At 41.2% G+C, this 26,035-nt stretch overlaps 1 protein-coding gene across 1 annotated transcript in view; it reads left to right on the top strand.

Moving 5' to 3' along the window:
* Nucleotides 1–26,035, top strand: part of LOC143987941 (uncharacterized) — a 214,809-nt gene that overhangs the window by 179,036 nt on the left and 9,738 nt on the right. The window contains exons 44-47 of the mRNA XM_077487143.1: nucleotides 6,271–6,480; nucleotides 10,593–10,713; nucleotides 22,566–22,622; nucleotides 23,088–23,206. Of these exons, the coding sequence (XP_077343269.1) occupies nucleotides 6,271–6,480; nucleotides 10,593–10,713; nucleotides 22,566–22,622; nucleotides 23,088–23,206 (507 nt within the window). The remainder of the gene's footprint in view (nucleotides 1–6,270; nucleotides 6,481–10,592; nucleotides 10,714–22,565; nucleotides 22,623–23,087; nucleotides 23,207–26,035) is intronic.

Here is a 26,035-nt window from a genome sequence, read left to right as displayed (position 1 = left end):
CTGCTTTTATGTATTGATTTATATGTCTATTATTGTTATAGGAAAATAAATGTATACCTTTTATATTTAATCATTTTTTGGTCTGTCTATAATAGACCCTTAGGGATTTCTAACCGTGCCTTTGGGCACCAGGTTTTCTTTATTTGTTCTCAATCTGGGTCGGACAGACCACATTTTTGTCCACTTAGGGATTTCTAACCGTGCCTTTGGGCACCAGGTTTTCTTTATTTGTTCTCAATCTGGGTCGGACAGACCACATTTTTGTCCACACAATTTCCAGTCCCTCCCCTCATATGTACTAATGTCACTGGCTGGAAAGTGGTTAACATTAGGGGCAATCAAAGTGTTAACTGTGTGCCTGACCAGTGTTTTTGTAAACTGTGGGAGGAAATTTTACTAGGGGAAGACGTGGATTCTAGTCCCTGCCTTGTTTTCATAGGCAGATTGCAGTTCTGTCTCTGTGGCTGATGATCGGCGGGTGCTGGCTGACATTGAGTTTGCGGTACCCACTGATCGGATCCCACCGTGATCACAGTGGGAGCGAGTCGAGTTGATTCCCCCTAGATTTATATATGTATTCCTGATGGCCATTTGTGGTGTAAAATATATTTATTACCTGTGAATTCCAAGGCTTTATGTTTAAAATCACTTGTTAAAACCACTCTATATGGACAGTCCATATAGAGGAATGAACATATGTGGCCACTGTGTGCAGAAGCCCCTTCAAGGAAAAACAGTCAAGCCACCGTCACATCCCCATGTCTCATCCACAGGAACATTGCATTTACAGACCATATAATGGTTGCTACTGAATAGGCAGATCCCATCCTTGCCCCAACCACTGCTTGTATGTCGCTGCACCCTTAAATCCATTCTGCACCCACACAACATCAGTAAAGGAGCGGACATGTAAATGCATGCATTTTCCAGAAGGCCACATTTCAGCTTTAGAGCAGAATTCTAGGTAAAGTCCCATCTGTATGCCACTTAAAGCAGAACTAAATCTTCCTATCCTTTAAATCCAAGATAGCTGCCATCTTAGCTTCTGTTTGATCTGTAGTTGCCATGTTGCTGCACATGTGATAAATTATGACACCAGCCATCCAATGGCTGGACAGTTCAGTTGAGAGCATATACAACTCTGACAGTTACCATTTACAGTATGCCTTGAATGTTATGGGTTAAATCGATGGGTTTAGTTCCACTTTAAGTAGGTATCAGTGTTCTCATACATGTCCTCATACATACATATCACTTCTATGCCACTTAAAGCGGAGCTCCACCCTAAAGTGGAACTTCCACTCAGCGGATCCCCCCCCCCCCTCTGGTGCCACAATTGGCACCTTTCAGGGGGAAGGGGGTGCAGGTATAATACTGGTATCTGCACCCACTTGTGGGCATAGCTAGCCCCAGATGCTCGCCCCCCCCCCCAGCATCCCCATTGTGTTCTGGGAAACACACAGTTCCCAGAACACAACGGGGACCAGTGAAGACGGGCAGCGCAACTCGCGCATGTGCAATAGAGAACCGGGCAGTGAAGCCGGATGGCCAGATTGCGGTGGGGGCAGCTGAGAGACGAGCGATTGCTCCTCATCTGTTGCCGACATTGTGGGCACCCTGAACAGGTAAGTGTCCATTTATTAAAAGTCAGCAGCTGCAGTATTTGTAGCTGCTGGCTTTTAATAATTTTAACGGTGGAGCTCCGCTTTAAGAAGATATTGCTGAGCTTTCTTTCATCTTTAATATTTATACTTTTATTCAGGACATCTAGTATACGTTTGGTGGCACTGCAATTATGAGAACTGCTGCTGTCATACACAGAAATCACACTGTTTGTGTGCCCCTCTTCTCCCCTTGACCATTCACAGAACACTTTGTATTCTGTGAAACATTCACAGAATAAAAAGCAGTGAATGGACAAAGGGAGAACGGGGCACACACACCAAACATCAGCTTCCGTGTATGTACTGTAGCTGGAAGTATAGCTAGAATGAAAGTGTAAATGTTACAGAAAGTACAACTGTCCTTAAGGTGGCATACACCTCATGAGACTTTTTATTTTTTTATTTTACACTGCAGGTTTTTTTTTCAAACTTATTCCTAGAATTCTGCTTTAGAGCTCAACTTTGGGCTCAGAAACCACTCCATACATACCTTTTTCCAGGAGTCTTCAGCATGACATCACATCCTCTTTATTCTGTCTTGGGTGGATCGTGAATGCTAAAGAGAGCAGTGCCACATAACATCTTGGTGTCACCCCCTGTAACTTTCTGCTGTTGAGTCCAAGGCAGCCTAAAGCTTAGTACGTACTATGAGTTTTTTTTTTTCTTTTAACCCAGTGGGTTGAACGAAAGAAAAACTGACAGCTCTGAACGAAGCTGATGTACTAATAATCTGATGTCAGTCCAGAGATCTCCCCTGCTGAGCTGTTGTGTCCCGACAAGCTGGAGACTACCACTAAATATCTAAAACAGCTAAAAATACATTCATGTGAATCATCTGCCCATTGAAATAACAATAAATCCCTTTAGTCACTGTAGTTTGCCGTTGCAGCTTCCTTTGTGACCCATTGGGCTTACTGAGCTATGACAACATTATCACATTGCTGACATTCTCCTGTGATCCTGCCTTGTCTATGCTGTCTAAACATCTCCTAGTCCAATGCTCAGTGCATGAAAATTCGTTAGATTAGCAAAATTCTACAATGCAAAAGAGCACAAATTGCTTTTAGAGTAAGCCGGTACATGATACTGTTGTAAAAAAAAAAAAAACATCTCAAGCAGGGATACTTAAACAATTTAAAAAAATATATATTTTTTTCTTTCTTTTAAATCTGCCAGGAGATATGAATGAAATGTATGTGACCCCTAAAAATTATTCTTTTATTAGCTCCCTTTTTGTCTGCTGAATGTACCATTGAAAGTGTTTTAAATATATCTGTTAATACTATAATGTGATAAATACTAATATGTGATAAATGCAAAAAAATAAATACCTGTTGATTCTGCCAGGAATCAGGGAAGAGGGTTATAGAGATGAGTGGAATAGGGACATGAGGATGTAATCTATCAGAAATTAAAGAGTAACTCATCTTTTGTTGAGAAATAAACATTCTCCTCTGGTTGATCTATGTACATTGCAAGCATTTTACCAAACTTTGTTGCAGATTCCTACCTTTTTCTATTCTGAAGAAATAGTTGTTTTTCTGAGCCTGTGCGTGAAAAGAACCTGTATGGGAGTGATTTTATAATTATCAATTAGCTGCTGCACTTGCAAGGCTCTGATGAGGAACGCTGCAGGGTCAGCATCCCTTTAGACATAATTTAGACGCAATTTCCCTTTGGGAGTAATGACATTTTTGTTGCAGGGGATGCTCAAATTCTGATTTGTATCTTAGCGCAGTCTTCTGGTAAAATCAATAAGGTGAATCACACAAGCAGGAAATTGTTTCTGGGGGGCGTTCTGTACACCATCTGTATACAGAATGCCTCTAAGAAGACATGTTGCATTGCATTTCACAGAAGATTACAGAGCTGCAGATTGAAAGGGAAAGGTGATTTTTAATAACATTCAATATCAATGACGTGAGTGTCGCAATTGTATATGCTATATTATTTTTTTCTTTATTTGCTATTTTTTTTTCCCACAAAAGTGGAGTTACCCTTTAACTACTTAAGGACCAAGCCTCTTTCTGAGATGTGTTGTTTACAAGTTAAAAATGTTTTTTTTTTTTTTGCTAGAAAATTGTGGCACCAGAGTGGGGGAGGAATCCGCTGAGGGGAACCCCCAAACATTATACGTTTTTCCTAACACCCTAGAGAATACAATGGCGGTCATATACGTTCTGTCACACCGTATTTGCACATCGGTCTTACAAGCGCACTTTATTTTTGGAAAAAATACACTTTTTTGAATTAAAAAATAAGACAACAGTAAAGTTAGCCACAATTTTTTTATTTATTACGCCAAGTAAATTGATACCCAACATGTCACACCTAAAAATTGCGCCTGCTTGTGGAATGGCGACAAACTTTTACCCTTACAAATCTCCATAGGCGACGTTTAAAAAATTCTACAGGTTGCATCTTTTAAGTTATAGAGGAGGTCTAGGGCTAGAGTTATTGCTCTCGCTCTACCGATCGCAGCAATAACTCACATGTGTGGTTTGAACACCGTTTTAATATGCGGGCGCTACTCACTTTTGCGTTCGCTTTTGCACACGATCTCATATTTACACTAAAATGCATTTACATTTTTTTTTTAAATGGCCCTTTAACCACTTTCAGACCGGACCATTTTGCTGGCTTAAGACCAGACCACTTTTTGAGATTTGGCACTGTGTCGCTTTAACTGACATTTGCGTGGTCATGCGACGTGGCTCCCAAACAAAATTGACGTCCTTTTTTTCCCACAAATAGAGCTTTCTTTTGGTGGTATTTGATCACCCCTGCGGTTTTTATTTTTTGTGCTATAATCAAAAATAGAGCGACAATTTTGAAAAAAACGCATAATTTTTAACTTTTTGTTATAATAAATATCCCCCAAAAATATATAAAAAAAATGTTTCCCTCAGTTTAGGCCGATACGTATTCTTCTACATAGTTTTGGTAAAAAAATCGCAATAAGCGATTATTGATTGGTTTACGCAAAAGTTATAGCGTTTACAAAATAGGGGATAGTTTTATGGCATTTTTATTAATAATTTTTTTTTTTTACTAGTAATGGCGGCGATCGGCGATTTTTATTGTGACTGCGACATTGTGGCGGACACATCAGACATTTTCTACAAATTTTTGGGACCATTTTCATTTATACATCAATCAATGCTATACAAATGCATTGATTCCTGTGTAAATGACACTGGCAGTGAAGGGGTTAACCAAGGGGTGGCAGTGTAGGGGTTAAGTGTTACTAGGGGCATGTTACTAACTGTGGGGGGCTGGGCTTTGCGTTAGTGAACACTGATCTCTGCTCCAATCACATGGAGCAGAGATCAGCCTCACTGGTTGCTACGCAGAACGGGCAGATGCTGTTTACAACGGCATCTCCTCGTTCAGCTGCCCCGTGAGACGAACGCGGGTATCCCCGCTGCGATTGAGTCCACGGGACCCGCGACGGGACTCGCGGGGGTCCTGACCGGCGTGTGAGCACGCCGCCGGTGGTGCGCACACGATGGCAGGGCGGCATTTAAAAATGGATGTACCTGTACGCCAATATGCCTGCCCGTGCCATTCTGCCAACGTACATCGGCGTGCACCGGTCGGGAACTGGTTAAGACCTATGGGAGGAAGTGACGTTTTGATGTTGCTTCCGCCCTGCAATGCTATGAAGATGGGTGGGCCATCTTCCCCTCACTCGTCTCCATACCCAGGAAGGAGAGGTATCCGATCGCCTCCGCTGCTACTGACAGCTCCAGTAAGTGGCGGAGGGCACCGGAGTGCGGAGGGAGGGGGGGCCCTCTCCCGATGCCGATAAAAGTGATCTTGCGGCGAATCTGCCACAGACACCATTATTATCGGAAACCAAACCACCCGCCGAAAAAGAGGATACTAGGGTTTTGGGAGCTAGCTGCTGCCATAATAAAGATATCCCTCTTCAAATTTAGGACGTATATCGGCGTGCAGCGGTCTGGAGGTGGTTAAGTATGGCTGAAACCATAGGCTTAGGATTTCAGAACTGAAAAGGCACTGTGTTGTCAGCTAGAGGAAGGTAGACACACACTGTATTTCTGGCACATCAACAGTTATTTTCCTGTACTTGCAGTGTGTTTAAAGCAGAAGTAAAGGTTTCTTCTGCAATAAAACATTTGTCTGTATGATTTATTTTTATTTTAGTTCCATTTTATTTGGGTACAGCGTCACATGACCGCGCAATTGTCAGTTAAACAAACGCAGTGCCGTATTGAAAAAAATGGCCTGGTCAGGAAGTGGGTAAATCCTTGTGGGGCTGAAGTGGTTAAAGAGATAAAACATGGGAAAAGATCATATATTGCAGAGATGTACTAAATAAGTTTTTATTTTTTATTTTTCTTTGGCATTTAAAACCACCCTTCTCACCAAATTCTGTTTCAAGCTAGAAAAAGAAGCCTAATGTGACAGTTGCTGAAAAATCACATTCCAAGTGGCAGCTACATAGTGTATTCACTGCAATGCTATATGCATTAAAAGGAACATGCTAAAAATTAGGTTTGCAAATATATATAAGGCTACATGAGTCAGAAAATGCAAAAAGTAACAGCCGGCCTCATGTATAAACATTATCTCTTTACAGAAACAACTGCTGGATGAGTCTGAGCATAGACACTCACAAGAGGCTAAAAGCAGACAGCAGTTTGATAGTGTTATGTCCGCCAGCATGGATAAACTACTAGTGGACATTGGCGATAAAGAGCAGAAGCTGCGCTCACTCACTGAAGAAGCCGACAGATCAACTAAAATGAGCCAGATTCAGCAAAGTAAAGTTAAAAAAGAAGTAAAGCAGGTAAAGACCGCACATGTGTATTTTATGTTTAACCCTTTCATGACCAAGCCCATTTCTGACATTTGGTGTTTGCAAGTTAAAATCTGTATTTTTTGCTAGAAAATTACTTAGAGCCCCCAAACATTATATATATATTTTAGCAGAGAATCTAGAGAATAAAATGGCGATTGTTGCAATATTTGATGTTACACGGTATTTGTGTAAAAACGAAACAGTAAAGTTGGCCCAATTTTTTTTATATAATGTGAAAGATGATGTTACACCTAGTAAATAGATACCAAACATGTCACGCTTTATAATTGCATGCACTCGTGGAATGGCGACAAACTACAGTACCTAAAAATCTCCATAGGCGAGGCTTTACATTTTATTTTTATTTTTTACGGTTACTAGGTTAGAGTTACAGAGGAGGTCTAGTGCTAGAATTATTGCTCTCATTCTAACGATCGCGGCGATACCTCACAGGTGTGATTTGAACACCGTTTACATATGCAGGCGCAACTTCCATGTGCATTTTCTTTGCTGCGTGAGCTCGCAGGGAGAGGGCGCTTTAAAAATTCTTTTTTTTTCTTATTTATTCTTATCAATAACTATTTTTTATTTAAAGATTTGTCAGGTACATTTCAAGTGCATTGCATAGTCTATTTTATTTATTTTTATATTAAGTTGCGTTTAAAAAAAAATCTTTTTTGATCACTTTTATTGCTGTCACAAGGAATGTAAACATCCCTTGTGACAGTGATAGGTAGTGACAGGTCCTCTTTATGGAGGGATCAGGGGTTTAAAAGACCTCCAATCCCTCCTTTGCACTTCAAAGTATTCAGATCGCCGTTCTGCGATTCTGAATACTGTATATTTTTTTTAAAACCGGTGCCATAAAAGCCGTTGTGATGGCTTTTAGCGGCATCGGTTGTTATCCCTGGATAGCCGAATGCCAGCTCTAAACAACCTTACCGGGATGATGCCTGCAGCTGCGGGCATCATCCCTGTATAATCTCTGAAAGCCAAGTATGCACATCTGTATACGCTCGGCGAGAAATGGTTTAATAAAGGTTATTGTGACTAAACTGAAGCAGTGCTAAAAATGAAGATATTACTTTGGTTGTTATGAGGTTTAGGTGGTTTTAAACCCTCAGCATTTTTTATCTTAACACATCGAGCATAAAAAAATATATATATATTTCCCGGTAAACTATTTCTTAAAATTCTTACTCCAGCACTTGCAGTTTACAACTTTCAATGGTGCTGGCTCTTGCTTTCTCAGTGCTGCTTCCCTGAACGTCCGGTCTTCACAGGAAAGAGTTAACAGTGGGCAATGCAGTCTTAATTTAGTCTGTTAGTTTGGAAGAGGGAGGAGCAGGGGCGTGCCTTGGCATCCTAGTCTACAAGCTGGTGTGTTAGTGTATTTAAATCTGCTATTAGATATAATATTCTCTCCCCCAGACTGACAATGCTGCTGTCTGCTGTGCCTCCTGTTCTCATTCATCCAGAGCGGTGGGGGCACTCTAATATATTAGGTGTGTTACTGTTCAGCTTACCAGGTGAAGACATGGGGGAAAGACAACTAATGCAGCCACTACATCTAATGATTGGTAAGCTGCAATATAATACATTTTTGGTTTTGGGTTTAATACAACTTTAACCCCCTCCTGCCTACAATATAGACAAATGACGGTAGGCGGGATGCCCTCTCATTCCAGGACGTCATATGACATCTCCTCAGTCTCACTGCGCTTGCGTATCTGCGGGGGGGGGGGGGGGGGCTCGCAGCACAGTGGGCGCGCTGTGTCTCTGGGAGATGGCGCAACCCCAATCTCAGTAAAGAGCTGATGACGAGGCTCTTTACCGATCTGATCAGCTGTGTCCAATTAAAACTGATCGCATGTTAACAAGGAAATGTCTGTTATCGAAGCTCCTCACCTCACACTGACAGAGTATTAGGAGAGGAGAGACGATCAGCGGCATCTCCTCACAGGGGAGACCTGTACAGATAATCAGTGCCCTGATTAACATTTCAGCCCCAACAGTTCCCAGCAGTGATGTCAATCTGTACCCATCAGTGATGCCAATCTGTGCCCATCAGTGATGTCAGTCAGTGCTGCCTTTCAGTGCCTAAAAAAATTCATGATGAAGTGGCACATCTATAAGGCTAATACAAAGATGGCACCATCATATGAAATAAATGAAAATAAAAATAAACGTACTACTCCTTTAAGTGTATAACACTTCCAACATAAAAAAAATCAAACAATTAGGCACTTGTCCTTCTGTATGAATTATACACAACATCTAGTGATGTTGGTAGATTCAACGCATCTATAAATGTGGTGTAAAGTCCAACTATATTGAATAAAGGCATTGTAAAGTCCACAATCACCGTGATCTTGCAAAATCAAGTATAAAGTGATCATTTCTTCTTTATATTTAAAAAAGTGCTTCTCCACATGCCCAGGCAAAATGTACACTCACCAGATGGTTGCGGCCGACAAAGCAACCAACAAGCCTTATGTGTTAGATCCTGAGCATGGGATTCCAGGTCTTCTCCATAGGAGCCCAAATGCCAACCTGCTTCTGGATGTCACTAGTAGGAATTCTCATTCACTCAGTTAGAGTAAACAAGAGAATACAGAGATAATTTTTATAGTGTAGTCACTGACTGTGAGCTTCCTGAGGATGCATTGCGCATGAAATGCACAGGATTAACACATCATTTTTTTAATATAAAGAAGAAATTAGCACTTTATGCTTGATTTTGCAATATCACAATGATTGTGGACTTTCCTTTATTCGATATAGTGGTACTTTACACCACATTTCTAGATGTGTTGAATCTATCAACATCACTGGATATTGTGTATATTTCATACAGAAGGACTAGCACCTATTCATATCATTTTTTATATCCATAAGGCTGTGTGCTTTATCATCAGAAAAAGATGAACTCTTATCTTGGCCAATTCACTCTGTGCAGTTCCTGCACCATGAAAAGCTGCATAGGCAGGAGGGTTTCTGCACATTTGCCAGCAGCAAACTTAAGAGCCCTTTCACACTAACAGCACAGTCGCGATAGCAGTAAGCCTCACTAATTTTACCTGCGCTTCACCTTTTCGGTCGCTAGCGGGGCACTTTTAACCCTTGCTAGCGGCCGAAGAAAGGGTTAATAGTGCCCATGTAGCGCCGCTGCCGAAGTGCTTTGCAGACGCTTCGGCAGCGATGCCCATTCATTTAAATGGGCAGGGGAGGCACCAAAGACGCTGCTTGCAGGACTTTTTTTAACGTAGGAATTGATCCGAAGGACTCCTTTTACCTGTTCATAAATGAACCAATTCACTTGTGCTATAATAGAAAAGAAAAGAATAGAAAGTAAAAAAATAGATTAGAAAAAACAACAGAATATAATGGATTAGAAAAAATATAACCATCATCCAAAATTCTCATTTCGAATAGAATAAATTCAATTTCGAATGGAATTTGATTCGAATGCAATTCGAATGGAATTTGGAAAATTTCAATCAATTAGATTTAAAGGAACAAATTAAAGAAGTTTAACTAAACAAATGTATGTAAATAACAAGTCAAAAAGAAACTAAATTTTTCTTTCTGCACATGTCCAGTCGGGGGAATCCAATAATTATTAATGGCGCCTATCCCTATCATTTAGGGTGGTGTCACCACAAATGTACTAATAATACAAAAAAAACTTTGGAAAACATGATACCAACTAAAGCTACCCAATAAGGGGTAGCTCTAGTTGCTGTTGTGTTTTGCACATCTTTTTTTCTTTTTTGTATTAAAAGGTGCAGTTACCCTTTAAGAAGAAATGTTATGTTAGAAAAATACAGCTGTCTTTCAAACATGGGAAACACATACAATTTACTGCATATGGTGTCTGTGATAGAAATTGGACCAAGAACCCAGTGTTACAAAAGAAAGCATTGAATGTAACCTTCACCAAACATTCACTGGTGGTGAGTCAAAAACTATGATTTAAAACACATGCACCAAGAAGATTCAACTACAGTGGATCGGTGAATGTCAGCTTCACTGCATTGTAAATATGTCCCTAAGATATGGAGCTGCCATAACTAATGATATTTATATTAACATTCTAGATAAAATCACAGCTCGTACAGGAAAGAACCCTAAAATGTGAAGCTTTCCAGCGTGTGGATGAGCTGCAAACCCAAGTATATGACATGGAAATTGGCAGTTCTTTGAGAAACACACCCGTAGGTAAGAGCAACCTGAGGATATTAAAATCAAAAGCAAGTCTACCCTCAACAGATGTTTATGTCATGGGTCAATGTTGGCCAACTGAAGCGTCCACTGGCTTTTTATAGCTCTAGGAAGTCTAGAGGTAAGCTTTACCTACCACAGAATCTCACTTCTTCTACTCTATTAGAGAGATTTTTACACACCTTGCTGCATTCTGTAAAATAAATGAGATATAAAGAAGACCTAGCTGCAACAAAGAGGAGGACTGGCATTTAAAAAAAAAAAAAGACAACAGTTGGCCATAATGGATAATCCATACCATCAAAATGAATAAAAAAAGTTGTCATTTGTCAAAGTTGTCAAAGTTGTAACTTTGGGCCAGGTGCCACTTATGTATAATCTTATAGTAGGTCTTGGTTGTTTCCATCCTATAGTAAGTATGGCTTAGTATAGTGTTTACCAAACCTGTCATTATGTCCAATTATTAGTTCATGTTTTAGGCCTGCTTCACACTAGTGTGATTTCAGATGTGTCTTGAGATGCACAGAAACGCACGGCCATGGAAATAACATTGTTTTATTTATAATGCCCATTCACATCAATGTAAATCAGCTCAGAGTGATTATGGAAAAGGTTCCTGTACTATTTTGGTTCGATTCAAGTGCAATTTTGGCCCCATAGAATATACAAACCACACCAAGTAGCACTACATAATTGCACTGAAAGTCAGATCACAGCAATATGAACCTAGCCTTATAGATAATCACAATCATGGTTACAGTAATTTTCCAAGACACTAATTATTGCACTGAGTAGTTATCTGGCAAACATGCAGTATTGGTGGGGGAAGGGGGAAGTTCTGCTTCACCCCCGCCCCATCTCTAATATTTGAAATGTCTTTTTGGGGGGGCTGGTACCTGATTTTTTTCAGCCCCCTCCTTCCTCCCACAGCCTCTTGTGACAAGTCACAGGTTCCAGGAGACTGCGAGACAATTTACTGGGCTTGCACATGCGCAGTGGGTCAGAGTCTACTGCCCACAGTTAGGATGCTGGTGGCTGGACCCAAAAACTGGCAAAGAGCCGGGTCGGTGGAGGACATCGCTGGATCCTGGGACAGGTAAGTGTGTGCTTATTAAAGTTTTAAAATTTTTGTTTACAGGGTGAAGAACCTCTTCACCCAGAAGAGCAATCTGTGGTGGATTGCTGTTCAGAGGGCATTTGAGTGATGGTGATGTCAACTCCTCACTGCCTATTTTATCCCCTAAAAATCCTGCTCCGCAACCATGTGCAATGCATGCAGTTGCAGCATGGCTCATTTCACTTGAATGGATCAGAGTCATTGCGTGGTACAGACTGTTGAATGCAGCAGGGAGAGTCTTTGCTGCACCATGATGTGAAGCATTTGCAGCCTGGGGGGGACAGTTAGAGTTGGGGACCACTTGCTGTTACTGTCCCCCAAACACATGTTTATCCTCATGACACATCACTGGAAGCACCCTCATTTCTAACAAAGGACAGAATTAGAGATAGACTTGGGAAACGTAACATTAATAGGTCACCGGGACCAGATGGCTTGCACCCGAGGGTCCTAAGGGAACTTAATCAAGTAACTGTCAGACCATTGTTCCTAATTTTTACTGACAGTCTACTAATGGGAATGGAACCAGCTGATTGGAGAAAAGCCAATGTAGCACAAATATTTAAAAAAGGGCAAGATACATCCCTGGGAATTACAGACCAGTTAGCCTAACATCAATAGTATGCAAAAAATTTGTGGACCAAAAAAAAATAAAAATATAGTATGCAAGCTCCTGGAGGGGATGATAAGGAACAAAGAAAATGGTATTATTAGCAGTAATCAGCATGGATTCATGAAGAATCATTCATGCCAAACCAATCTATTAACCTTCTGAGGAGGTGAGCTGCCATCTAGATAAAAGAAGGCCCGTAGATGTGGTGTATCTTGATTTTGCAAAAGCATTTGACATGGTTCCCCATAAATGTTTACTGTACAAAGTAAGGTCCGTTGGCATGGACCATAGGGTGAATACATGGATTGAAAACTGGCTTCAAGGGCGAGTTTGGAAGGTAGTGATAAATGGGGAGTACTCAGAATGGTCAGGGGTGGAAAGAAGGGTCCCCCTGGGTTCTGTGCTGGGACCAATCCTATTTAATTTGTTCATAAAGGATGGGATAGGCAGTTCAATCTCTGTATTTATGGACGATACTAAGCTAAGCAGGGCAATAACTTCTCTGCAGGATGTGGAAACCTTGCAAGAAGATCTGAACAAATTAATGGGGTGGGCAACTACATGGCAAATGAGGTTTAATGTGGAAAGATTTAAAATAATGCATTTGGGTGGCAAAAATATGAATGCAATATACTCACTGGGGGGAGAACCTCTGGGGGAATCTAGGATGGAAAAGGACCTAGGGATCCTAGTAGATGATAGGCTCAGCAATGGCATGCAATGCCAAACTGCTGCTAACGAAACAAACAGAATAGTGGCATGCATTAAAAAGGGGATTAACTCAAGAGATAAAGTGGTCATTTTCCCACTCTACAAGACTCTGGTCCGGCCTCTCCTGGAGTATGCTGTCCAGTTCGGGACACCAGTCCTCAGGAAGGATGTACTGGAAATGGAGCAAGTACAGAGAAATGCAACAAAGCTAATAAAGTGACTAGAGGGTATTAGTTATGAAGAAAAGTTGCGAGCACTGAACTTATTCTCTCTGGAGAAGAGATATACAATGTAATATTGACATATAATCACACACAGTGGTTGGACTTTATGGACTTGTGTCTTTTTTCAACCTCACCTACTATGTAACTATGTAACAAGTGTTAACTGGGACTTGGGTTGCCATACATGGCTTAAATTTCAGATGATTTATACTGAATCGCCCCTTTTGACCCAACCCAGCTCAGCAAAAGTCATTTAACCTCCCTGGTGGTAATCCTCAGTGTGGCTTGGGGTTCGTTTTCAGTATCAAAAGCGGTAACCCCGAGCCTTGCTCGGGGTTACACTGTGGTATCCTTGTAGTGTCACTTACCTTGTCACTATGATTCCCTGATGTCCTTCCAGTGTGTCCTCCAGCCGATGCTGGCATCCGTCTTCCGAGTTACCTTCCCTGCAAGCGCCGGTGACGAAGGGGGGCAGAACTGTGTGGGCAATTCCAAAAAGTAAACAAAACATGACATGCACACAATACATTTTAATACATTGTGATCTGTTAGGATTATATTACTGTATAAAACCATTTCACCTCAATTTTGTCCCTAGTGCTATGTAAAGTGCCCTGCCTGCACTTTTATATACTGTTCTTTCTGCCTGGAAACTTGAGAACGTCCATGGCATCCAAAAAGTATCCCTTTAGGTGAAAAGCAGCTTTAGACCAGCTAGAAAACAACGATAGTAAATTAGAATCACTTGCAGAATTGAGCGATAGTGATTCGTGGGGAAATTCATCATCAGACACTAAAAGTGACGACAGCGACGATTCTGCGACTGAGCTCAGTGATGTGTGATCTTGGTGCTCTATTGACTGTGGTATGGATCAGGCAGTGCCCCCAAGATCCCCACTTACTAGAGCATCTGGTATGAAAGTAGACATTGAACACGACAAACCCTTTGCATACTTACAATTATTTCTGACCGATGAGGTTAATGAAAAAATAGTTACTGAGACAAACCGGTACAAAGAGCAATAATTAGCTACTCTGCATCAGAAGTTTCCAAGAAGCAGAAAGTAGGAACCAGTGACCAAAGATGACATTTTGAAATTTCTGAGCCTAATAATACTTCAGGGAGTCGTGGGGAAACTCCTGCAGAAGTGGTATTGGACAACTAATAAATAACTTGCCACTCCATTCTTTGGCATGGTCATGTCGGAGTACAAATTTTCCCTGATCATTAAATTTGTACACTTCAAAAACAACAAATAATTTGATGAAACTACTCATCCTGCACCAAAACTAAAGAAAATTTGGGAAGTATCTCAAATCATTCTAAATAATTTCCAACTGAGCTATGTGCCAGAAAGAGATATCAGCATAGATGAAAGTCTAATGGCCTACAAGGGAAGGCTCAGCTGGTTATGATACTTGCATCAAAGAGTGCACGATTTGGTGTAAAATCCTACATGCTATGCGAATCATCAACTGGCTACATTTGGAATTCAGTCATATACACTGGAAAAGGAACAAAATTCAATCCAAAATACAGCAACTATGGAATGGCAACATCTTCCGTTCTTTCACTCATTGAGCCATTGCTAAATCAGGTCTATTGTATAACAACCAACATATTTTATACGTCTCCTGAACTTAATGAGTTTCTTCTGCAAAAAAAAACAGAAGCCTATGGAACCGTTAGGGCTAACCGGCGTGACATGCCACTAATGTTTGGCAATAGGAAGCTGAAGACTGGAGAAATGGTTGATTGTCAGAAAGGTAAAATGATGGCACGGTGATGGCGTGACAAGGAAGATGTGTGCCTAATGAGTACAGTTCATAATACCTCCACTGTTATGGTACGCACGAAAGGTGGTGAAGAAATCATGAAGCCACAAGTTGTGATAGACTGCAATAACACCATGCTTGCTTGGTCGACAGAGCCGACCAAGCAATGACATTCTACCCAGCAATGAGGAAACAGCAAAAGAAGAACTACAAAGAGATCTTTATACATCTTCTTGAGCAATGCTTGCTTGTGAAATGCCTACATGCTGCTCAAAAAAAAGAGTGACAAACCTGTGATTCATTCTTACTTCATTTGTTGCCAAAAGTTGCTAAACGTATCTTTGTGAACCACTAAACACCATCAATGGCTGTGAATAGAGATGGACGTGGTGCTATTGGTGTTGTCAACCTGGAACGCCTGACTGGTCCTCATTTCATGGACTGCATTCCCACCAACCGAGAAAAAGTCAGCACCCACAAGGATGTGCGTGGTTTGTTGTTCAAAGCAAGATGATAGTGGAAAGAAAATCAGAAAATAAACCAGGTTCTATTGTTCTGATTATGACATCAAACTTTCTGCAGTCCCATGTTTCAACATTTTCATACCTGGGATGTTTACTAAGCCAATATGCAGTGTCTAGTATTACAGTGACTAGTAATATTGCACCCTTGTTTGGACAAATTTCAGTGTTTTTTGGTGTGATTACATTATTGAATTCAATTATTATTATTTTAATTTTTTTTTTTTATTATTTATTATATTATAATTTATGATTTTGTGTCTACTAGACTCTTGTTTGGACAGATTTAAGTGAGTTATTCTTAAGAATTACAGGCCTACATGCAAAACAATGTACTGCTTTGACATTCAAAAATACTGACATAATCAGACCACCATTTAGGTTAAACAATTGAGTTTTGTTGAAGAAGCCCAGACACCTCCTGTATCCATTCAGATGTAGGCACTGTTCAGGTATTCTGACAGTCGCTGGAGCCCTCTGTTAGAATACAATAGCCCAGCAAGGAGACTCATCATCTGTGCTGTTGAGCGAAAACAAATCTTTAGACCTTTCACACCGCAGAGATTTACCGCCTACTTTGGTGTTTTTTTTATTAGCCAATGGAGAAAACTATCATTTGTTGCATCATATGTTGCTAGGTATTTCAACTTTTTAGCTTTTGCATTAGCTTTTATTTACTTTTTTATTATTATTAATATTTTTAGAGGGGTTAGAGTTAAGGTTAGGGTTAAGATTAGGGGTTAGGGTATCATATGCTGTACCTTGGTTGGAGGCCGAGTTGACAAGAGGGCTTCCCTTGCAGCTCTGGCATAGCTCCCAACTGTCCCTGATTTTGAGGGACTGTCCCTTATTTGAAGCAATGTCCCTCTGTCCCTCATTCCTCCTAATTTACCCCTCTGCTCTACACAGTTGTACATAAAATGCACTTGTTATCTATCAAAAAGTGTTTCCCAGGGCTAAACCTTTCATCTGATTTCTAAATTGCTGCATTTGTAAATTCCAAAAGGCAATATAAAGGAATAGTAGTGGTAAAAAAAAATCACTTGTGGGTTTAACCAATCTTGTTTTTGCACAATTCTCCTTTAAGGGGGCGTGGCATGGAGTGTATCCTATGCCTGCATACTTTTGCTGATAGGTGTCCCTCATTCCTATCTCAAAAAGTTGTGAGGTATGCTCTGGTCTGAGCATCCCTGGATGAGGTGACAGAAGTACAAGGCTCAAAGAAGCACAGGTGCCAGTAGCTTACTAGGATGTGACTGCCACAGTCAGGGATGTAGCCATGGTGTGCTAGGGTCATACACGGTAAGACAACAGGGTGGTCCTATGTGTAAGTGCACGCTAGATATTAGCCTGAGCTTGTCTGTGTGCACAAGCATTAGCTGTATGGGAATGAGCAGTAGCTGCAGAAGAATTTGCATTAAATGCAGACACATTAGCTGCAGAAGAATTAGTATTAGCTATATGAGAATTAGTATTAGCTGAACTAGCTTCCTGACATAGGGTTATTTATTATTATTGTTTTTTTGTTAGGGTGTTAATTCTAATAATAATAATAATAATAATAATAACAATATAAATGAATAAATAAATGTAAAATAAATACACAAATAAATAAAAATAAACTTAAATAAATAATAAATAAATTCAATAAATGAATACTAAGTAATGGCAAATAAATAATTAACCCCTAACCCTTAAAAAAATAAAATAAAAAATAATAATAAATACCTAACACCCTAACCCTAACAAAAAATAAATAAATCTATTATCATTTTTATTATTAATATTTTTTTGTTCAGGTTTGGGTGTTTATTAATATTTTATTATTATTATTATTATTATTATTATAAATAATAATAATTTATGTAATCTTTTTTAAGGTTATGGGTTAATTATTTATGTATTATTACATATTATTATTATTTTCCACAAACAAAAAAGTTTTTATTGAGTGAAGTTTACAGAGCATACAAAATGTAAAATAGAACCAGAGGTACATCAGATATTAGTAAGTATACTGTCATACACTGCACATCACTATACAGACAACAGTTTTAATTTCAGTTTATTATTACATATTATTAATTGATTTAATTTATTTATGATGATTTTTAGCTATTTGTGTATTTAGTTTACATTTATTTATTCATATATTACTTTTTTTTTAATTTGAATAGAAAATCGGGCAAAAACACGCAACAAAATGTGCGAAGGCGCACAAAAACATGTGAATGGCAAATTTCTATTAATTTCTATGGGAATAAAAACATGCCAAAAACACTCAAATCTGCCCGATTCGAGCTGCAGAAAAAGCGCCAGAACTTTTTCGAGCTTCAGGCGATTTGGAGTGGAGATGTGAACCATCTCCATAGAGAATTAATGATTTATTTTTCTCTTCCAACATTTTGGAGCTTTGAGCTTTCCGTTTTAATATATTTTTATTGAAATAAATTAAAATGGAAAGCTCGAAGCTCCAAAACGTTGGAAGAGAAAAAAAATCAATTATTATTATTAAGCTTCGAGCTTTAGGCCCCATACAGACTATTAGGCTCCATGCACACTGGCTGTTAAAATAACCTTATAAAAACGCTTTGCAGTGAGTCTTTCAACGTTTTTGCAATAGCGTTTATTAGCATTTTTTTGCGTTTTTCCACGTTAGCATTTTTTTTTCCAATGGATCTAACCGTTAAAAAAACGCTGGTGAGCCGCGTTTTTGAGCGTTTATCGATGTTTATTAGCGTTTATGAGCATTTGGCATTTTCTGTGGTCAGAAAAACGACTCCTGAGCGTGATTTTATGGCGTTCAGAAACCAGCCCATAAACGCACCTGATGATAAACATCCATAAACGTCCATGTGTGCATAGACACATAGGATAACATAAAGGGGAGTTTATGAGCTGTTAAAAAAAAAAAAAATGCCCAAACTCCCAAAAATTTACGTTTATGAGCCTCATTGTGCATGGAGCCTTAGATTTTCTGCAGATTTTTGTCTTCAGATTTACTAAAACCATGTAGTACAAGGGCCTGCCTGATTGTATACAAATTGAAACTCCTAAGGTTTGACCTCATATTATCCACTTAACAACCGGCCCATAGCCGAATGATGGCTACAGGGCGGTTGTTTAACTCTGGGAGGCCGTCACATGACGTCCTCCCAGAATTCCGCTCTCGCGCGCCCCCCTGGGGCGCGCACTCGAGAGCATCCTTGACCCGGCGCATCACGGATCACGGTAAACGGCCGCTCATCGTGGCCGTTTACCACGTGATCGCTCCGTCAAATGACGGAGTGATCACTTGTAAACAAACTGGCGTCATGTTATGACGCCGGTTCCTCCCTCCCCCTCTCTGTACCGATCGGTACAGCTGAGGGGGAAGAGATCGGTGTCAGCAGCGCTGTGGGCTGCATCTGCAGTGCCCACATTGCTGCTCACCGAAATTTAACCCCTCAATTCCCTGCCATTACTCTGCAATACCCTGCAATACCCACAAATGCTCTGCAATACCCACAAATACTCTGCAATACCCGCAAATACTCTGCAATACCCGCAAATACTCTGCAATACTCTGAAATACCCGCAAATACTCTGCAATACTCTGCAATACCCGCAAATACTCTGCAATACCCGCAAATACTCTGCAATACTCTGCAATACCCACAAATACTCTGCAATACTCTGCAACACCCGCCAATACTCTGCAACACCCGCCACTACTCTGCAACACCAGCTAATACTCTGCAATACCAGCTAATACTCTGCACTACCCGCCAATACTCTGCAGTAAAATTGAAGCCAATACTCTGCAATACCCTGCCAATACTCTGCAATACCCTGTCATAAATTGCCATACTCGGAGATACCCAGCCATACTTGGAGATACCCTGCAATACCCAGCCATAGTCGGTGATACCCTGCAATACCCAGCCATAGACATCCCCCCCCTCCCGCCGCCCTCCGGTGCTTCTACCGACTCGCCAATACGATCAAAGCCAGAATCTTTTTTTTTTTTATTTCAGGCTTTCCAGCCTAGAGGTGAGATGTGGGGTCTTATTGACCCCCATATCTCACTGTAAATAGGACCTGTCATGCCATATTCCTATTACAAGGGATGTTTACATTCCTTGTAATAGGAATAAAAATGATCAAAAAATTTATTTTTGGGGAAAAAAAATGTCAAACTAAAATAAATAAAGTAAAATGAACAATAACAATTTTTTTTTTTTTAAAGCGCCCCTGTCCCCATGTGCTCGCATGCAGAAGTGAATGCATATGTAAGTCCCGCCCACATATGAAAACGGTGTTCAAACCACACATGTGAGGTATCGCTGCGAACGTTAGAGCGAGAGCAATAATTCTAGCCCTAGACCTCCTCTGTAACTCAAAACATATAACCAGTAAAAAAATTTTAAAGCGTCACCTATGGGGATTTTTAAGTAGCGACGTTTGGCACCATTCCACGAGCGCGTGCAATTTTGAAGAGTGACATGTTAGGTATCTATTTACTCAGCGTAACTTCATCTTTCACATTATGCAAAAATTGGGCTAACTTTACTGTTTTTTTTTTAAGCACAAAACAGTTTTAAAAAAAAAAAAAAGCATTCAAAAATATGCTGCGCAAATACCGTGCGAGATAAAAAGTTGCAACGACCACCATTGTATTCTCCAGGGTGTTTGCTAAAAAAACATATAATGTTTTGGGATTCTATGTAATTTTCTAGCAAATAAATGATGATTTTTACATGTAGGAGAGAAATGTCAGAATTGTCCTGGGGGCTCCAGAACGCCTGATGGCGCTCCCTGCATGTTGGGCCTCTGTATGTGGCCACACTGTGTAAAAGTCTCACACATGTGGTATCGCCGTACTCGGGAGTAATAGCAGAATGTGTTTTGGGGTGTAATTTGTGGTATGCATATGCTGTGTCTGAGAAATAAACTGATAATATGACAATTTTGTGAAAAAAAAAAAGTTAAAAAAATCTTGATTTTGCAAAGAATTGTGGGAAAAAATGACAACTTCAAAAAATTCATCATGCCTCTTACTAAATACATTGGAATGTCTTCTTTCCAAAAGGGGTAATTTGGGGGGTATTTGTACTTTTCTGGCATGTAAGGCGGACTGTCCGACTGACCAACCCATGGGACATATACCATGTGACACCGCCCCATTGTCACTATATAAGTGGCCACGCAGCGCGGCTCTGGCATTCCGGCCGGAGAGATCGTCGTGTCAACATCTCCTGGAAAAGAAGAAGAAGAAGAAGAAGAAGAAGAAGAACGGAAGGCGGCGACGGCGGCAACGGCAGCGACGGCGGCGACAGCGGCGACAGAAGACCGGGCCACCGCCTCTAAAAGAGCTATAAGAAGGCACGGTGGCCCGGCAGAAGAACCGAAGAGGGGGACAAGACCCCCGAAGTCGGGAGAAGAGGCCGGCGGCGGGGAGGAAGAAAGCCGGACTCCTCCGCTAGCAAAAGAGCTACAAGAAGATAGCGGAGGAGTACAGCGAGAAGACCCCCGAAGACGGAAGACCCCCGGAGCTGTGCAATAAAATATTTTAACCCTGTGTTGTGTTTTTTTTTTGTACTTTTTTTCACAGGTGAATGGGTAGGGGTACATTGTACACCATACTCATTCACATAGGGTGGGGGGCCAGTATCCGGGGGCCCCCTTATTAAAGGGGGCTCCTGGATTCCGATAAGCCCCCCGCCCGCAGACCCCGACAACCAACGGCCAGGGTTGTCGGGAAGAGGCCTTTGTCCTCATCAACATGGGGACAAGGTGCTTTGGGGTGGGGGGGCCGCGCGGCCCCCCTTCCCCAAGGCTCCCCCCATGTTGAGGGCACGCGGCCTGGTACGGCTCAGAAGGGGGGGCGCGCACGCTCGCCCCCCTTTCCTGGCCGGCCGGGTAGCGTGCTCGGACAAGGGTCTGTTGTGGACTTTGGGGAGACCCCCACGCCGATTTTTTTCGGCGTTGGGGTTCCCCTTTAAGTCCATACCAGGCGGCGGGGCCCGCGACGTCTCCTTCGTGGGCCCTGCCTACCTGGAGACGCGCTCGAAATGAGCGGACTTTTCTCCGGGCGGGAACAGTTCGCTCATTTCGAAAGTACAGCGGACTGGCACACACACGGGCGGACTGTCCGCTCAAACCAAGTTTCAGCGGACAGTTTTACGGAAATTCCGTAAGACTTTGTTCGTCAGACAGTCCGCTGAAACTGTCCGCTGAAGCCCACACACGAGCGGACTGTCCGCTGAAACACTGACAAAGTTGGGCGAACAGTCCGCCCGTGTGTACGCGGCCTTAGGGTCTCAAGAGTTGAAATAGGCCGTCAGTACTTCAGGTGTGATCAATTTTCAGATATTGGCACCATAGCTTGTGGACTCTATAACTTTCACAAAGACCAAATAATATACACCAATTTGTACTTATTTTTACCAAAGATATGTAGTAGTAAAAATTTTGGCCAAAATTTATGAAGAAAAAATTACTAATCTGCTAAATTGTATAACAGAAACAAAGAAAAATTCATTTTTTTACAGAATTTTCGGTATTTTTTCTTTTATAGCACAAAAAATAAAAAACCGAGCAGTGATTAAATACCACCAAAAGAAAGGTCTATTTGTGTGAAAAAAGGACAAACATTTCATATAGGTCCAGTGTTGCATGACTGAGTAATTGTCATTAAAAATGTGAGAGCACCGAAAGCTGAAAATTGGTCTGGTTATTAAGGGTGTTTAAGTGCCCAGTGGTCAAGTGGTTATATGGTTTTGGTAAATCTGAAGACAAAAATCTGCAGAAAATCTAATGGTGTGTATGGGGCCTTAAGCTACAAAAGACAGGTGATTTGATTTGTTTGATTTGCCTTAATGTTTTTTTTTTTTATCTTTCTTTAGGAATGAGAAAGACATCAGCTTCAATCCAGTCTCATAAAATCAGAAGTTATTCTGCAGGTAATATGAATAGCCTAATTTAAAACATTAGAGTAGAACTATGTATTCTGCCTGACACAACTCTTTTTTTGATTCCTATTTGAGCTGACAACACAGCGCCCCCTGCTACTCTGAAATCCCAAGCAGTGTTGTCAGCAATTCTACTGGACTTCAGAACACGTCCCCCTCTCCTCATCACCATAACATATGGGAAAGGTATTCCGTAATTTGGCTGACAACAATGATTGGGATTTCATTTCAGCAAAGGTGGAGTTGTCAGCTCAAAACAGGAAGTTAGAACTTGACTGTATTTGTGGCAGAATCAATAGTGATGTTTCTGTAAGTCAGCATTTTAAAGAGTGAAAACATGAGGAGGTGTTCCTACAGTGGTAAAAGGGGTTAATTTGAAGAATTGTTAGTAAGCTATATTTGATACCCGACTGCATATATGCCATTGTAAATCCATTATTATTTGTAATACTTTAGTTACTTCTGCTGCACCTCTGCATTTCAACCGAGAAGCATGGGATATCGTCCAATATGTTCCAAGAACTGAAACCCGAGCAAGCACCCACAGAGAGATGAGACTCCAGAGGCCTAAAACTGTGAGAACTAGTAGAATTATTTTTACTGAGATACTAAAAATACAACAGACAATTATTAATGATTTCCAGTGTAGGCAGCTTGGCACGGCTTCGTGCAGAATGCTGATCCCAGGACAGAATGACCTGTTGTGGTTGATTTATCACTTTGCAGGAGAAGATGCACAATGCAAGGGAATTTTCCTCAGAAGTTAGGGAACGTGCTGAAATTTCACCTTGCAAAAAATACCCAAGGAAAATTAAGAAAAAAAATAAATCACCATTTTCGCTTAAGCATGACTGGATTATGGAGGTCAACTGAGCCTCACAATCATTTACTAAGCTCTGGAGAAAATGGCATTGAAGTGCAACTTCCCTTGCACAAACAATTTACCTTTAGTAACACAACCTCACCTAAGCTTTAAAGAGTAGCCCAAATTATGCTATGCAAACTAATGCCCTGTACACACAACCGGACTTTCCAGCAGAAAAGGTCCGACTGAATCATTCTGTCGGACATTCCAACCGTGTGTGGGCTTTATCGGATTTTTTCTTTTTAAAATTCTGACGGACCTAGAAATAGAACACGTTTAAAATCTTTCCGCCGGAACCAGTTCCTATCGAGAAAACCGCTCGTCTGTATGTTGTTCCGACGAACCAAAAACAACACAAGGGCAGCTATTGGCTACTGGCTATTGAACTTCCTTTTTCTAGTCCCGTCGTACGTCATCACATCCTAAACGATCGGACTTTGGTGTGATCGTGTGTAGGCAAGTCTGTTTTGGCAGAACTCCTTGGGAACTCAGTTGAAAAGTCCTTCGGAGTTCAGGCCGATGAGAAGTCGGCTCGTGTGAGCATGGCATTAGGCAAAATGTGCTTGAAAATAAAATGTGTTTTCTTGCAAAACCATATGATCCCCATGCCAGAGATAACAAGGTTTTTTTTTTTTTTTTTAATGCTATAGGTGCAAGATGGGAGCATTACACTAGGTTGTATACAACATATTTTATGGACTGTACAAACTAGTGTGGCACTCACGTCTTTTAAATTTCTTTCGGAGCTAACATGGTTGCCAGTGGCTTTGTTGTTAAACAAAGCCAGCCCTAACTAGTCATTTGTCACCATAACTGATTATGCATCATGTTTTAGTCAAGTGATGTGCTTTGTTTAGTAACAAAGTGAAACATTTTTGTTAAAGTGTGTGAAAAAACCCTAGTTAGACTTACCGGTAACGGTATTTCTACGAGTCTTTCAGGACAGCACCTTGAGAGAGCGCAGCTCAACCCACTTTCCCAGGAAACACTGCAGTTTTCTTTTAAAAGACCGGTCAGTTCCACCATGGCCTCATTTGTTCCAAGAGTACCTCCAGCCATGCTGAAATGAGATAAACAGAACATAGCAATAACACTACATTTTATTCAATACAATCTAGGGCGGGTTATCGGCGCTGTCCTGAAAGACTCGTAGAAATACCGTTACCAGTAAGTCTAACTAGGGTTTTCTCCCCTCGTCTTTCAGGACAGCACCTTGAGATGATAAGAGAGTACTTACTCTAGGGTGGGACCACCGCCTGCAGAACCTTTCTGCCAAACGATTGTTCTGATGCCGACAGTAGGTCCAGCCTGTAGTGGCGGGTAAAGGTGGAGAAACTTGTCCACATGGCTGCCCTACAAATCCGACTTGGCGAAGCCCCTGCTCTTTCCTCCCAGGATGTTGCTACTGCCCTTGTGGAGTGGGCGATTACCCCTGAGGGGAGCTCTGCCCCTGAAGCCCTATAAACCTCACCAATAGCTAAGCGCAGCCACCTAGCCAGAGTGCTTTTGGAAGCACTGTAGCCCCTACGTGGTCCTACGAATAGAATGAAGAGAGAGTTAGATTTCCTGAACTCCCTAGTAATCTTCAAATAGTGCAAAAGGCATCTTCTTACATCCAGGTTATGGAAGGACCTTTCTTTGGGGTTGGATGGTGTAGGACAAAAGGTAGGGAGAACTATCTCCTGTGCCCTGTGAAAAGCTGTTGAAACTTTTGGCAAAAAACCCCGGTCGGTTTTTAACACCACCGGTCCGGAAAAATATAACAAAAGGGTTCGGCTATAGAAAGGGCTTGCAACTCACTTACCCTTCTAGCCGAAGTGACCGCCACTAAGAGAATAAGCTTCAGCGACCATAACTTGATCGTTGCTTCCTCTGGGGGCTCAAAAGGTTTTTTAATCAAACCCTGCAAAACTAAGGACAAGTGCCATTTTGGAAAAAACCTACAAGGTATTGGCCTAGCTCTGGCCAACGCCCTGAAAAACCTAATGATAAGAGGCTCCTGCGATAGCTGCTTATCTAAAAAGACTGACAAAGCAGCCACCTGAGCCTTAAGGGTGCTAGCTGCTAACCCTAACTCCATTCCGTCATGGAGGAATTCCAAGACTGAAAGTAATCCCTGGGGTGGAAAATCCTTCAGTAAACACCAGGAATTAAACTTCTTCCATGTCTTAAAATAAATAGCTCTTGTAGTCTTCTTCCGACTACTTAAAAGAGTCAAAACTAATTTATCTGATAAGCCCCTATTCTTTAGAATCTGCTCCTCAGTAACCAAGCTGTTAGACAAAGGTGTTTGATATTTGGGTGCTGAAGAGGTCCCTGGGTTAGGAGATCTCGCCAACATGGGAGAATCCATTGAGGTTCAACCACCATCTTTTGTATGGTTGCAAACCAAGCTCTCTTGGGCGAAAAGGGGGCCACCAGAATCATACTTGTGGACTCCCCCTGTAACTTCTTCAGGGCCAAGGGGATCATCTGAAAAGGGGTGAAGGCATAGCACAAATGGAAATTCCAGGGCTGTGCCAGCGCATCCAGACCCCTT

The sequence above is a fragment of the Lithobates pipiens genome, unplaced genomic scaffold (genome assembly GCF_037356315.1).
Source record: "Lithobates pipiens isolate NorthernLeopardFrog02 unplaced genomic scaffold, aLitPip1_a1.2 Scaffold_18, whole genome shotgun sequence".
Classification (NCBI taxonomy): Eukaryota; Metazoa; Chordata; class Amphibia; order Anura; family Ranidae; genus Lithobates; species Lithobates pipiens.
Note: the sequence above shows the minus strand (reverse complement) of the source record. Positions and strands in the feature narration are given on the sequence as shown.